Here is a 12796-nt window from a genome sequence, read left to right on the forward strand (position 1 = left end):
AATCTGATGTGCCAAGTTTGATCAGTGGGATCCCATCAAGCTAGCTCCCTTAGTTACAGAGCACTTCCTTAATTCCCTGCATGCTGGTCCAGGGTTATCATGTTCCTTCCCAACCATGGGCCTGTGACCCAGCATTTCATTTCTCTAAAGAGGCTCATTTCTGTTAGTGGGCCAACATATTGAGAAACTAGATCTGGGCACTAGGTGTGGTCAGTGCTACTGGGATGCCATTGCTTTGGATTCTTTTAGTTTGACAGAGTTAAGACACATGTGCACACACACATAGACACACACACTCTTATTAAATCATGAGTTTACACTAATACCTCTAATTCCAATCCAACCCGACAGGGTTCTTCCTGTATTTGTATTTTCTTTCTTCTACAGTAAGATCAACCTAGCTCCTCATTTGCTCAAATTTATAATACACATACAATATAATTTCAGAATTGTTGTACTCTTACTACTGTGAAAATAAACCCAGGAAGAGCTTATGATTTCTTTGCAATTATTTTTTGTCTTTAGACTGATGGTATATTACGTTCAAAAATTACTAAAATTAATTTTTCCCTCTCTCCTATGATTATGTTATTCATTTAAAGTACAGTTGGATCCCTTATTTGTTTCTTTTTAGTCTATGGTTGTCCCTATTGTTGATTTGCCCTGATTCCTAAGTCAAATCATACAAAAGCCATATTTAGAGAAGCATTACTCCCTCCCAGTCCTTCTGTCTTGTTCTCTCCTAGCCCTTATAGAGAACAAACGTCAGTAGCTTCCTCTATATGTAAAGTATTATAGATTTCAAAATAAGTGATCACATTTTTTTTTTTTTTCAAATCATGCCTTCCTCAAACCTGTAAGACCCACAGTGGCCAATAAAGGCCCAAGTGTCTACAACTGTTACCAGTAACAATTTAACTGTTACCAAAAGTTTTGTATGCTTGCTTTCTTTCAAGTCTGGTTTACCAAGACTGCTTCAAGTCTCCTAAACACGGGTTTAGGAGAAGCACCAGTGTTACTGCTTACCTGTTCCTCAGAAACCTCCAGAGGAGGAGATGCTTGTTGTTCAGACTGCCGACCATCCTGATAGTTTATATTTCGTCGCTGACGTAAAGGAGGGAAAAGACGATTCCAATTGATCATTCCTCCCTAAAAACAGATCAATACATAGTGATCAGACATAGGAGAACCATCTTAATGCTTGGAGGCGCTTTTTCTTGCAATGAAGTCACATCCATAGATTGGGAAATAAAATGTCATGCCGATCTGCTGAATGCAAGCAATCCTGAAGTATCACATCACCCTTCAACAAGATGAAATCAAGAGAAATGGGGGAGAAGCACAGAGAGAAAGAAAGTAATGGTACTGCCAGAGTTATTTGTGCAACTTGGCTCTGGAAGGCAAGGGAAGATGCATACAGACACTCCTAACCTCAGCCTCACTGACCCTGTGCCATCTCCCCTGGACTTCAGGGCTCTACCGGGCATGACAGGGAAGATGACACAGAGCTAGGCTAACTCACTGCTGGCAACCAGAAACCTGGAGCTTCCAAAGCTTCTCCTTCTCCTTCTTCCTCCTCCTCCTTCTTCTTCTTTAAAGATTTTATTTACTTATTCATGAGAGACACAGAGAGAGGCAGAGACAAAGGCAGAGGGAGAAGCAGGCTCCATGCAGGGAGCCTGATGTGGTACTCGATCCCGGGACACCAGGATCACACCCTGGGCCGAAGCCCGGGCGCTTAAACCGCTGAGCTACCCAGGCTGCCCTGCATGACACTTTTAAAAAATCCATGTTTTTAGCTATCTGCCAATATTTTAATTCATCAATTTAATGCTCTATTTCTAGATTTAGGTAAATTACAGACTGAGATAACATGAAATTTTTCCTACTATAAACATTTAAAAATGTCAGACAAAATTAAAAAAAAATATTTCACATGCATAGCTGAAAAGGAAGACATGGAGGTCCCAAGGTGCCAGAGACAAGCACTGGCAAACCAGAACAGTAAGCAAGCAAGCTGCCAAGGGTGAGAGTATAAGGGTGAGCACATCCTGCTAACCTAGAACCATTTGGGTTTTATCACCATTTGGGTTCAGGAGATGAGGCCTTTGGTAGGAAAGAGGTAGTGACTCTGAGCTCATCACCTACTTAAAGGCACAATCCTCAAATGGCAACATCCTTAGTGAAAGAGAAGATGAGAAAAAACAAACCCAAAAGGTGCTCTTTTTGAGGGAGAGGGCAGGAATGCTCACCTGCCTGAGAATTAAGAAATGAGAAATCTGAGGTTGAAGTTACATAAATATATATTTTAAGAACCCATCAAAAATTACGTAAGAACTGGTTCTGGGATAGAGTTGGATATACCCAAGGAGCCAAGCAGAAGCAAATATAAAATTACTCTGTAGGGCCACCCTCTTACCCTGAGATTACATGAGATTTATAGATAAAACTCCTATTGGAAATACTTAGCATCCAAAATTCAAAACCCACGAGGAAAAAACCTATCATAATCAAGACTCAGTGTATACAATAAATAGGACGATTAGATCCCAAGAACCTAATTTTTTTAAAATTTTTTATTTATTTACGATAGTCACAGAGAGAGAGAGAGGCAGAGACACAGGCAGAGGGAGAAGCAGGCTCCATGCACCGGGAGCCCTATGTGGGATTCGATCCCGGGTCTCCGGGATCGCGCCCTGGGCCAAAGGCAGGCACCAAACCGTTGCGCCACCCAGGGATCCCAAGAACCTAAATTTTTAAAAAAGACTTTATTTATTTGAGAGAGAGAGAGTGAGAGAGAGCAAGCATGCGTTGGGGGAGAGGGGCAGAGGAAGAGGGAGAAGCAGATTCCCTTCTGGGCTGGGAGCCTGACGTGGGGCTCAATCCCAAGACCCAAATATCATAACCTGAGCCAAAAGCAGATGCTTAACTGACTAAGCCACCCAGGCACCCTCTCCCAAGAACCTAAATTTATAACAATCTGAAAACAAACATAATTTCAGAAGTTTTAAAATGACTAAGACATAGAAGGAAGACTTTTAAAAAGGTAAGATATTATAAAAAAAAAAGATTTGAAAAAAATTTGGGAAATTAAAGAGAGACACTAAGATATTATATAAAATTGTTTTAGAACAATTGGAAAGAAATTCAAATATGGTGGTGATCATAATATATATACATGGACAAATTCTCCATTTTGAAATGTCTCCCGCCTACCTCCAACAACAAACCTAAACATCAATAAAGACGCTGATGGAAAAAGATGGAAAAGGAAATATCAGAGAAGTATCAACAAAAGAAAGCTGATGTCATTATATTCATGTCAAATAAATTAGACTTCAAGGGCAAAAAAGGCATTAGTGCTGATACAATCACTGAGATGCATCAGTTTTTGTTTTTTTTTAAGATTTTATTTATTTGAGAGTGAGACAGAGCCAGAGAACGGGGGAGGAGTAGAGAGAAGGACAGGTAGACTCCCAACTGAGCACAGAGCCGACGCGGGGCTCAATCCCACAAGCCTGAGACTATGGCCTGAGCTGGAACCGAGTCCAATGCCCAACTGACCAAGCCATCCAGGCACCCCATATCACTATTATTTTTACTAACACAACAGCGTAGAGCTCAAAAATTAAAAGAACTACTCAGACATGTATTTAATTTTTAGCATCTGTTGATAGAGCAGATAAAGTTTAATGACAGAATATAAATAACAAATTGTATCAGTGGGTGTATATAAGCTTGTACTCAGTATTTATAGTATATTTTTCTATCATAGATAAAATATTTTAAAAAGTAATGGTGCATTAAGTCCTTATGAAATGTCCATAAACACCAAAATGTAAATACTACACAGACTATATTTTTTGGCCACAATGCAATTACATTTGAAATTGATATCAAAATTACAATTAATACAAAACAAAAATTCACACACTGGAAATCAGAAATGGAAAAACCCATAATGTATATTAGAATATAGCTACAAGTGAATAAAACTGAGCACAGTCAATTGAACATCCAACTCTTGCTTTCAGCTCAGGTCATGGTTTCAGGGTCATGAGATTAAGCCCTACACTGGGCTCTGCACTCAGCAAGGAGTCTGCTTGAGATCCTCTCTCTCCCTGTCTCCCTCTGCCCCTCTTTCCACTCACATGTATGTGCGCTCTCTCTCAAATAAATAGATAAAATCTTTAAAAAAAAGAATAAAATTGGACTATTACTTATCAAAGCTGGTGGGATATAATTACGTAGATATAATTTTAAAATATTGACCTTAAAAGAAAATGACTACTGACAAAGAATTAAGTATATTCAAGAAGTTAGAGAAAATAGTAATAATCTAAAGAAATAAAATGACAGCAGATGTTAGCTGAGAGATGTGGGAGAAGATGTAAATAAAGTGGAAAATAAAGACATAATAGAATCAATAAAGTCCAATGTTGGGCTTAAAAAAAAGATTATATATATATATTTTATATATAATAAATATTTTGTATATATATATTTTGTGTATGTATATATATACGTATTTATATATGTGTATATATATATATATATATATAAATATGGAGAACATGAGTGAGGGGGAGGTGCAGAGGGAGAGAGACAGACTCTATGCTGAATACAAAACCTGAGATCATGACCTGAGCCGAAATCAAGAGTCGGATGCTTAATCAACTGAGCCACCCAGATGCCCTGAAGGTTGGTTGTTTGAAAACTCAAGTAAAATGGAAAACCTGGCAACCCTGATGACAAGACAAAGAAAGGGACATAAATTGTATTAGGAATAATGTAAGAGACCCCATGGCAAACATTAAAAACCATAAGAATATTTTATTCATATTAATAGCTATGATGAAATAGATTATTTTCTAGGAAAAATGTAACTTACTAAAACTTGATACTCAAGAAGAAACAAAAATCGATAATCATTTTTGAAAACTGTTCAGGAGCATCTACTAAAGCTGAACACATGTGTCTACCTCAGCAATTTTGCTCCGAGACAACAGAAATGCAAATGCATGTCCACCAAAAGGCATGGGCTAGAACATTCTTAGTAGCATTATTTGTAATAGGCAAAGACTGGAAACTACCCAAATGTGCACTAAGTATAATGGATAAATTATGGTATTATGGTATAATCACATAATATAAAATTACACAGCAGTTAAAGTGAAAAAACTACAATTATATGTAGCAATATAAGTGAATCTCTCAAATATAATGTTAAATAAAATAAAACACAAAGTACATTTATATAATTACTTTTATAAATATTTACTTCGATGTATACTTCCATAAAAAGCTACAGAAAGAGCTAGAAAACTGGACTATTCTAGCCACTAATATAACTGAAATAATACTTAAAAAAGTCTTCCCACCAAAAATCTATAGGTGAAGTCTATAAAACTTTTAAGGATATTCCATCTTACAGAAATTGTTCTCGAGAACAGAAAAAGAGCAAAAGTTCCCCACTGAATTTTTTGAGGCTACATAACACTGTTTCCAAAACCAGACAAGGCCATTACAAGAAAGAAAAATTATAGGACAATTTGTTTTTCATTTATTGACAGATATAATAATCCTAAATAAAATACTATCAAACTCAATCCAACAATGATTTAAAAATAAGCATCTTATCTGAAATAATGTACTATATTAGGATTTATCTCAGGAATCTCAGAAAAAATAATAATCTAATTCACATATTAACAGTTTGAATGTCTACTACCACCTCTTGCATTCAATACAAGTCATAGGATAATGAGGGCCAAACTAACCAACCATGAAAGAAAATGCAGGATGAAAAGAAAAACAAAACTGCCATTATATACACATTAATTGTCCGCTAGGAAAATGAGAATAAGAGAGTAGAAGACACAAAAGTATCAGTAACAGTCCTCTACTGTGATCATTTAGAAGTATAAAAAATACTAACAAATAAAAACTACTAGGTACTTAAGAATTAAATCTAACAAAAGATCTGCAATATTTAATGGAGAAAATAGTAAATGATGTGGAAAGCAAAGGTAAAAGATACTTTAATTAAACTTCCTTACAACTTAGAGCCCATGGACAAGTATGTAGGACAGGAAGAGTGACCCTCCTCAAGGTGCCCAGCTGCCTAAATGTTAATACTTTGTTAGAGACAAAGGCAACCTCAGCTTGACATTAACCCTACCTCAAGGATCCCATAAGTCTACTTTAGCATATAAAAATCCCTTTGAATTTTTTTATCACTACCCCCACCCCAAGATATATGTTAACAATAATCCTCTAAACACAGGGCCCACTGATATCCATCTGAAGGGTCCCGTGACTAAGGTTACACTAGACAGTAGTAAATGACCCCTCAAGATCCTGGAAACCTCGCTGCCAAATTCCTTAGGCACTTCCACTATCCCTGACCCTCTCTCAACTTGAAAGTTTATGATCAATCCCTTCTTACAACCCTACCGCAGTTCTTTCTGCCCAGGGGTCTTTTCCCTGTGCTTTAATAAAACCATCTTTTTTGCACTGAAGATGTCTCAAGAATTGTTTGTTGACTGTTTGCTCCTGAACCCCAACATTTCACATCAATAAACTTGACTGCTTCAGATATCAGAAGACGTAAGTGAAAAGACTGCACAGTCTTGCCTGCAAAGATTCAACTCTGCAGTCTGCTCATACACTGTGGATTTCAGTCTGCAGAAAAGACCACTGGTTGGCTCTGAATATCTATATTCCCTTTTCTTTAAAAATAGGGTTTTCTGTGTGTGTCTGACATATGGTTTCTACATTTCTCAGTTCTAGCCACATGGACTCAATTCTGCCAATAGTACTTTGTAAAGAGAGGGGCGAACAGGACTTCCAGATGATCTCAGAGGCTGGATGTGCCCTTCCTCATCAGGTTCTACTTTTTCCTGGAGCTAAAAGCAGCTGTCCTGGGCAGACAGGTAGAAGCCCTGTATCAAGGACAGAGCAGGGCCCAGAGTAAAGGAGCCTGGCCCCACAACTTCATGCCCCTGCCTTCTTATCAGGCCAGGGCTGTCAACATCAGCACTTCTTTTATATGAGAAACAAGTGTCTGCCTTTTAAAACTTTATTTTGTGGGGCATGTGGGTGGCTCAGTCAGTTAAGCATCTGTCTTCGGCTTAGGTCATCATCCTGGGGTCCTGGGATCCAGCCCTGCATTGGGCTCCCTGCTCAATGAGAAGTTTGCTTCTCCCTCTCTCTCTGACCTCCCCACTGCTCTCTTGCTCTCAAATAAATAAATAAAATCTTTTAAAAAAGACAACTGTTATTTTTGTGTTTTCTATCATATGGAGCTAAACCTATTCCTTTTTTTTTAAATTTTTATTTATTTATTTATGATAGTCACACAGAGGGAGAGAGAGAGGCAGAGACACAGGCAGAGGGAGAAGCAGGCTCCATGCACCGGGAGCCCGACGTGGGATTTGATCCCGGGTCTCCAGGATCGCGCCCTGGGCCAAAGGTAGGCGCTAAACCGCTGCGCCACCCAGGGATCCCGTATTCCTAACTGCTATATACTCAAAATCCAAAAGTGTGTGGTTGTGTTTTGGTTGAATTAGATAATGTGAAAGTGAGTGAATTAAGGGTCAAAACTAGACATGGATATTTTGAAGAAGTATAATAAAGGGTATTTTTTACTACTAGTACCAGTCCTAATGGACTTCCTATTAGACTGTGGTAGTAAGTAAAGTAGAGTGGCATTAGTACATGATAGGCAAACCATGCAAAGAAACAGGACAGAGTGTCTAAGAATCAAAAGTAAACACTGGTACTTAGTCTATGACAAAGCAGACATTACAAGTCAGCAGGAAGAGGGCACGCCACTTAATGAACAGCCATGGGACAACCCTGGCTATATGGAAAAAAATAAAATTAGACCTTTACTTCATACCATATACAAAAATAAGTTTATTTTAAAAATAACCTTAAAGATTTCCGTGACACAAAGAAATGGAAAGACATTCCATGCTTATTGATTGGAAGAACAAATATAGTTAAAATGTCTATACTACCCAAAGCAATCTACAGATTAAATGCAATTTCTATCAAACTACCAACAGTATTTTTCACAGAACTGGAACAAACAACCCTAAAATTTGTATGGAACCACAAAAGACCCTGAAAAGCGAAAGCAATCTTGAAAAAAAAAAAAAAACAAAACAATTCTAGACTTCAAGTTATATTACAATGTTGCAGTAATCAAAGCAGTATGGTACTGGCATAAAACCAGACACACAGATCAATGGAACAGAATAAAAGCCCAGAAATGAATCCAAAATGATATGGTCAATTAATCTTCAATAAAGGAGGAAAGAATATACAATGGAAAAAAAACAATCTCTTCAACAAATGGTATTGGGAAAACTGGACAGCCTCATGCAAAAGAATGAAACTGGACCACCTTCTTACACTATACAGAAAAATAAACTCAAAATGGATTAAAGACCCAAATGTGTGACCTGAAACCATAAACATCTTAGAGGACAGCATAGGTAGTAATTTCTCTGGCATTGGCTATAGCAACATTTTTCTAGATATATCCTCTGAAGCAAGGGAAATAAAAGCAAAAATAAATTATTGGGACATTAAAAAAAGCTTCTGCATAGTGAAGGTAACAATCGATAAAACTAAAAAACGACCTATGGAATGGAAGAAGATATTTCCCATTGACATTTCCAATGAAGGGTTAGTATCCAAAATATATAAAGAACTTACATGCAACCCAACACCAAAAAAAAAAAAAAAAGAAAAATCCAATTAAAAAATGGGCAGAAGACATAAACAGACATTTCTCCAAAAAAGACATACAGATGACCAATAGGCATATCCCTCTTCACCAGGAAAATGCAAATCAAAAGTACAATGAGGTACCACCTCATACCTATCAGAATGGCTAGTATCAAAAGCTCAAGAAACAACAAGTGTTGGCAAGGATGTGAAGTAAAAGGAATCCTATGCACCGTTGGTGGGAATGCAAACTGGTGCAGTCACTGTGGAAAACAGTATGGGGTTTCTTCAAAAAGTTGAAAACAGAACAATGCTAGGATCTAGTAATCACACGACTGGGTATTTGCTCAAAAGAATTTCTAAAAACACTAATTCAAAGGACACATGAACTCCTATGTTTATAGCAGCATTATTTATAATAACCAAATTATGGAGGCAGCCCCAGTGTCCATTGATAGATGAATGGATAAAGAAGATGTGGTGGTGTGTGTGTATATGTGGGTATAATGTAATATTATTCAGCCATAAAAAAGAATGTTCTTGCCATTTGCAACAACATGGACGGAGCTAGAAAGTAAAATGTTAAGTTAAATAAGTTAGTCAAAGATAAATACCATGTGATTTCACTTGTATGTGGAATTTAAGAAACAAAAGAAACAAGCAAAGGGTAAAGGAAAAGGAGAGATAAACCAAGAAATAGATACTTTACTACAGAGAACGTAAGTAATTATGGTTACCAGAGGGGAGGTGGGTGGCAGGGTGGGTGAAACAGATGAAGGAGATTAAGAATATATTTATCATGATGAGCACTGAGTAATGTACAGAATTCTTAAATCATTATATTGCGCACCTGAAACTAATATACCACTGAACGTTAACTACACTGGAATTAAAATAAAAAACAAGGAAGGAAGGAAGGAGGAAGGAAGGAAGGAAGGAAGGAAGGAAGGAAGGAAGGAGGGAAGGAAGGAAGGAAGGAAGGAAAGAGGGAAGGAAGGAAGGAAGTTAATTATTAAAGATTTAAATGTGGAAAGCTAAATTGTTAAACATTTTGGAAGGGGGGCCTGGCTGGCTCATTTGGTGAATTCAAGCCCTGTGCTGGGTGTAGAGATTACTCTAAAAAACTCCACTCTTAAAAATAATTTTTAGAAGAAATAAAGAATTTCTAAAACAAAAATATAAAAAGTAAACCATAAAAAAGGGACTGCTAAAAATTAGAGCAAGAACTTTGTATGATTAAAAAAATAAAGTTAGAAGACAAAGTACAGATTAACAAAAAATGCTTGCAGCATATAACTGAGAAAGAATAACCAGAATATACAGAGAATCAATGAGGAAAAAAAAATAAATGACTTGAGAGAAGCTAATAATGTATAGCTGAGCTTTAAACAACATGGGTTTGAACTATGCAGATCCACTTACACACAATTTTTTGATAAACACAGTACAATTTGTGGTATCAGTGGGCTTCCAGTCAACAACAGGCTATTAGTAATTATATTTTGGGGGAGTCAAAAGTTATACCTGGATTTTCCACCGTGTTGGGGTCAGCACCTCTAACCCCCACGTTGTTCAAGGGTCAACAGTATTCCCACAGACCATTTACACAAGGGAGAACCCTGAGTCAGTGCTCAAAAGAAAAGACGTTCCACTCACTATGATTAGGAAATGCAAATTAAAACAGCAATTATTTCTTATCCACAAGACTGGCAAAAATAAAATGTCTAACAAAACCAAGTACAGGGAAGGTGTGAAGGATATGGGGACTCTATGCATTGTCATTTAGAGTATAAATTGGCACATTTTGGAGAGCAATGTGTCCAGATTGAGTAAAACTGAAGATATTCTATGACCCAGCAATTTCACTTCCAGGTAGTTACAACCGCCTAATGTGACTGTGAGGATGTTCTATGAAGCACTGATTATAGTATGAAGTAAGAGAAAACGTAAAAAATGCAACTGTCCTTAAGTAGGGAAATAAATTAATAAATGGTTCTATTATATAAAGGACTATCATATGAGCAGCTGGAATAAATGAACTACATCTATCAAATAAGTCTCCAAAATACAATGTCAAATGAACATAGAAAGTTATATGAGAATATGAATATGTAATACCATTTACATAAATTTTTTAAAAACTCAGAACAGTATACTGTTTAAATGACTTTATAGGTATATGCTGGTGGTGATTTTACCCCTGAGAGGATATCTGAAGATGTCTAGAGGCATTTTTGGTAGGGTGCGGGAGGTGGGGGATAGAATGGTGGTGGTGCTGCTGTGTGTAAACAGGGATGCTGCTAAGCATCCTATAATGCACAGGACAGACCCCACCACAAAGAATAGTCTGGACCAAAATGTCTGCAGCTTCTAGGTTGAGGAACTCTAACATAAAAACATGTGCTAAAGATACAAACACCCTTAGGGTTAAATACCACCCACCAGCTGCAGGACAGTGGGAAGGGGGATGAACCTTTGGTTGAAACTGTAACAATTTATTTCTTTAAAGGGAGTGAGAGTGGAAGAGTAGGCAAAGCAAAACAAAACCTCAATCGCTCTGTTCTTGGGATGGCAAAAAAGTGCTTAAAAAGCAGAAAATTACAGGAGTTCTAGGCTCTAGGATGTTTTGACACTAATATGGTCTTGATGCAGGTTAACTAGGAGCCTCTACAAACAGGAAACGCTTCCTTCACTTTGTCTTCTTCAAAAGCAATAACCACATATTTAAGAGAGGAAAAAGGAAACAGCTTGCATTTTGAACAACCGCTTTATGAAGTATCTGTTATTAGTTGGTAAAGAGATCTTCAAATGAAAGAAAATTTCTTATGAAAATAAAAAAATGACTAATTTTCCATCTGAAACCTGTAAATGTTCGTAACATTTTATCAAGTGGACGTCCCATGGAATAGAACTCCACCTCTGAAGGCTGTGGCAGGTGTCAGGACAGGCTAATGAGGCAGTGTCTACACTGAGAAGCTGGCTCAGAGTTACTCACTAGTGGCTTTCTGGGGGCAGCTCCCTAGGGAAGGTACAAGCAAGGTGCATGTGGAGCCCATGATCTCCTGGGGGAAGGCAAGACCTCCAGAAACGGAAAACATCAGGAGGCAAGGTGGTATTTAATAGAGAAAGAAGCTGAACAGCATTAGTTAAAGGGCTCGGGAGGTTCAGAGTGGGCACCAACCAACCACAGCCTACGTGTGGGAGTAAAACTTCCGAGAGGACAGGAGCTTAGTGGAATTTTAAAGGATGAGGATGATCTCTGTAATGGAGAAGAACCAGCCACTCTTGTCCACCTGTTCAAAGCTCAGTGTTTTTTTGTTTTTAATTTTATTTTAAAGATTTTATTTATTTATTCATGAGAGAGAGAGAGAGAGAGAGGCAGAGACACAGGCAGAGGGAGAATCAGGCTCCATGCAGGGAGCCTGACATGGGACTTGATCCCACGTCTCCAGGATCAGGTCCTGGGTTGAAGGCGGTGCTAAACCGCTGAGCCACCTGGGCTGCCCAAAAAGCACAGGTTTATACCTAGTCCAAGGGGCAAGGCAGTGCTAAGGAGTTGGCACAGATGAGCAAAGAGGGAGAGGAAAGTTGAGTAAGAGTAGTCTCTGGAGGGCAGCCCCGGTGGCTCAGCGGTTTAGCGCCGCCTTCAGCCCAGGGTGTGATCCTGGAGACCCGGGATCGAGTCCCATGTTGGGCTCCCTGCATGGAGCCTGTTTCTCCCTCTGCCTGTGTCTCTGCCTCTCTCTCTCTCTCTCTGATGAATAAATAAATAAAATCTTTAAAAAAAAAAAAAAAAGAGTCGTCTCTGGAGCCAGACAACCTGGGTTCACATCCCAGCTCTGTCACTTATGGCCTTGGTTTTAGACAAACTTCTCTGAGCTTGTTTTCTCATCCATAAGAAGAGAACAATAACGACACTTACCTCGTAAGGATGTTATGAGAAATAAATGTGTTAATACATGGAAAACACTTAAAACAGAGCCTGAAAACTTCTAAAAGCTTATGATGTACATTAGCTATTATTCTCATCTAAATTTGCATTATGCCTTCCAGTGTT

The 12796-nt window shown here is 38.1% G+C and overlaps 1 protein-coding gene across 1 annotated transcript in view; it reads right to left on the reverse strand.

The window, feature by feature from the left end:
• UBAC2 (UBA domain containing 2) overlaps positions 1–12796 on the reverse strand; it is a 175791-nt gene that overhangs the window by 14278 nt on the left and 148717 nt on the right. The window contains exon 8 of the mRNA XM_041731112.1: positions 1027–1149. Within this exon, the coding sequence (XP_041587046.1) occupies positions 1027–1149 (123 nt within the window). The remainder of the gene's footprint in view (positions 1–1026; positions 1150–12796) is intronic.

Source organism: Vulpes lagopus, chromosome 16, assembly GCF_018345385.1.
Source record: "Vulpes lagopus strain Blue_001 chromosome 16, ASM1834538v1, whole genome shotgun sequence".
In the NCBI taxonomy this organism is placed as follows: Eukaryota; Metazoa; Chordata; class Mammalia; order Carnivora; family Canidae; genus Vulpes; species Vulpes lagopus.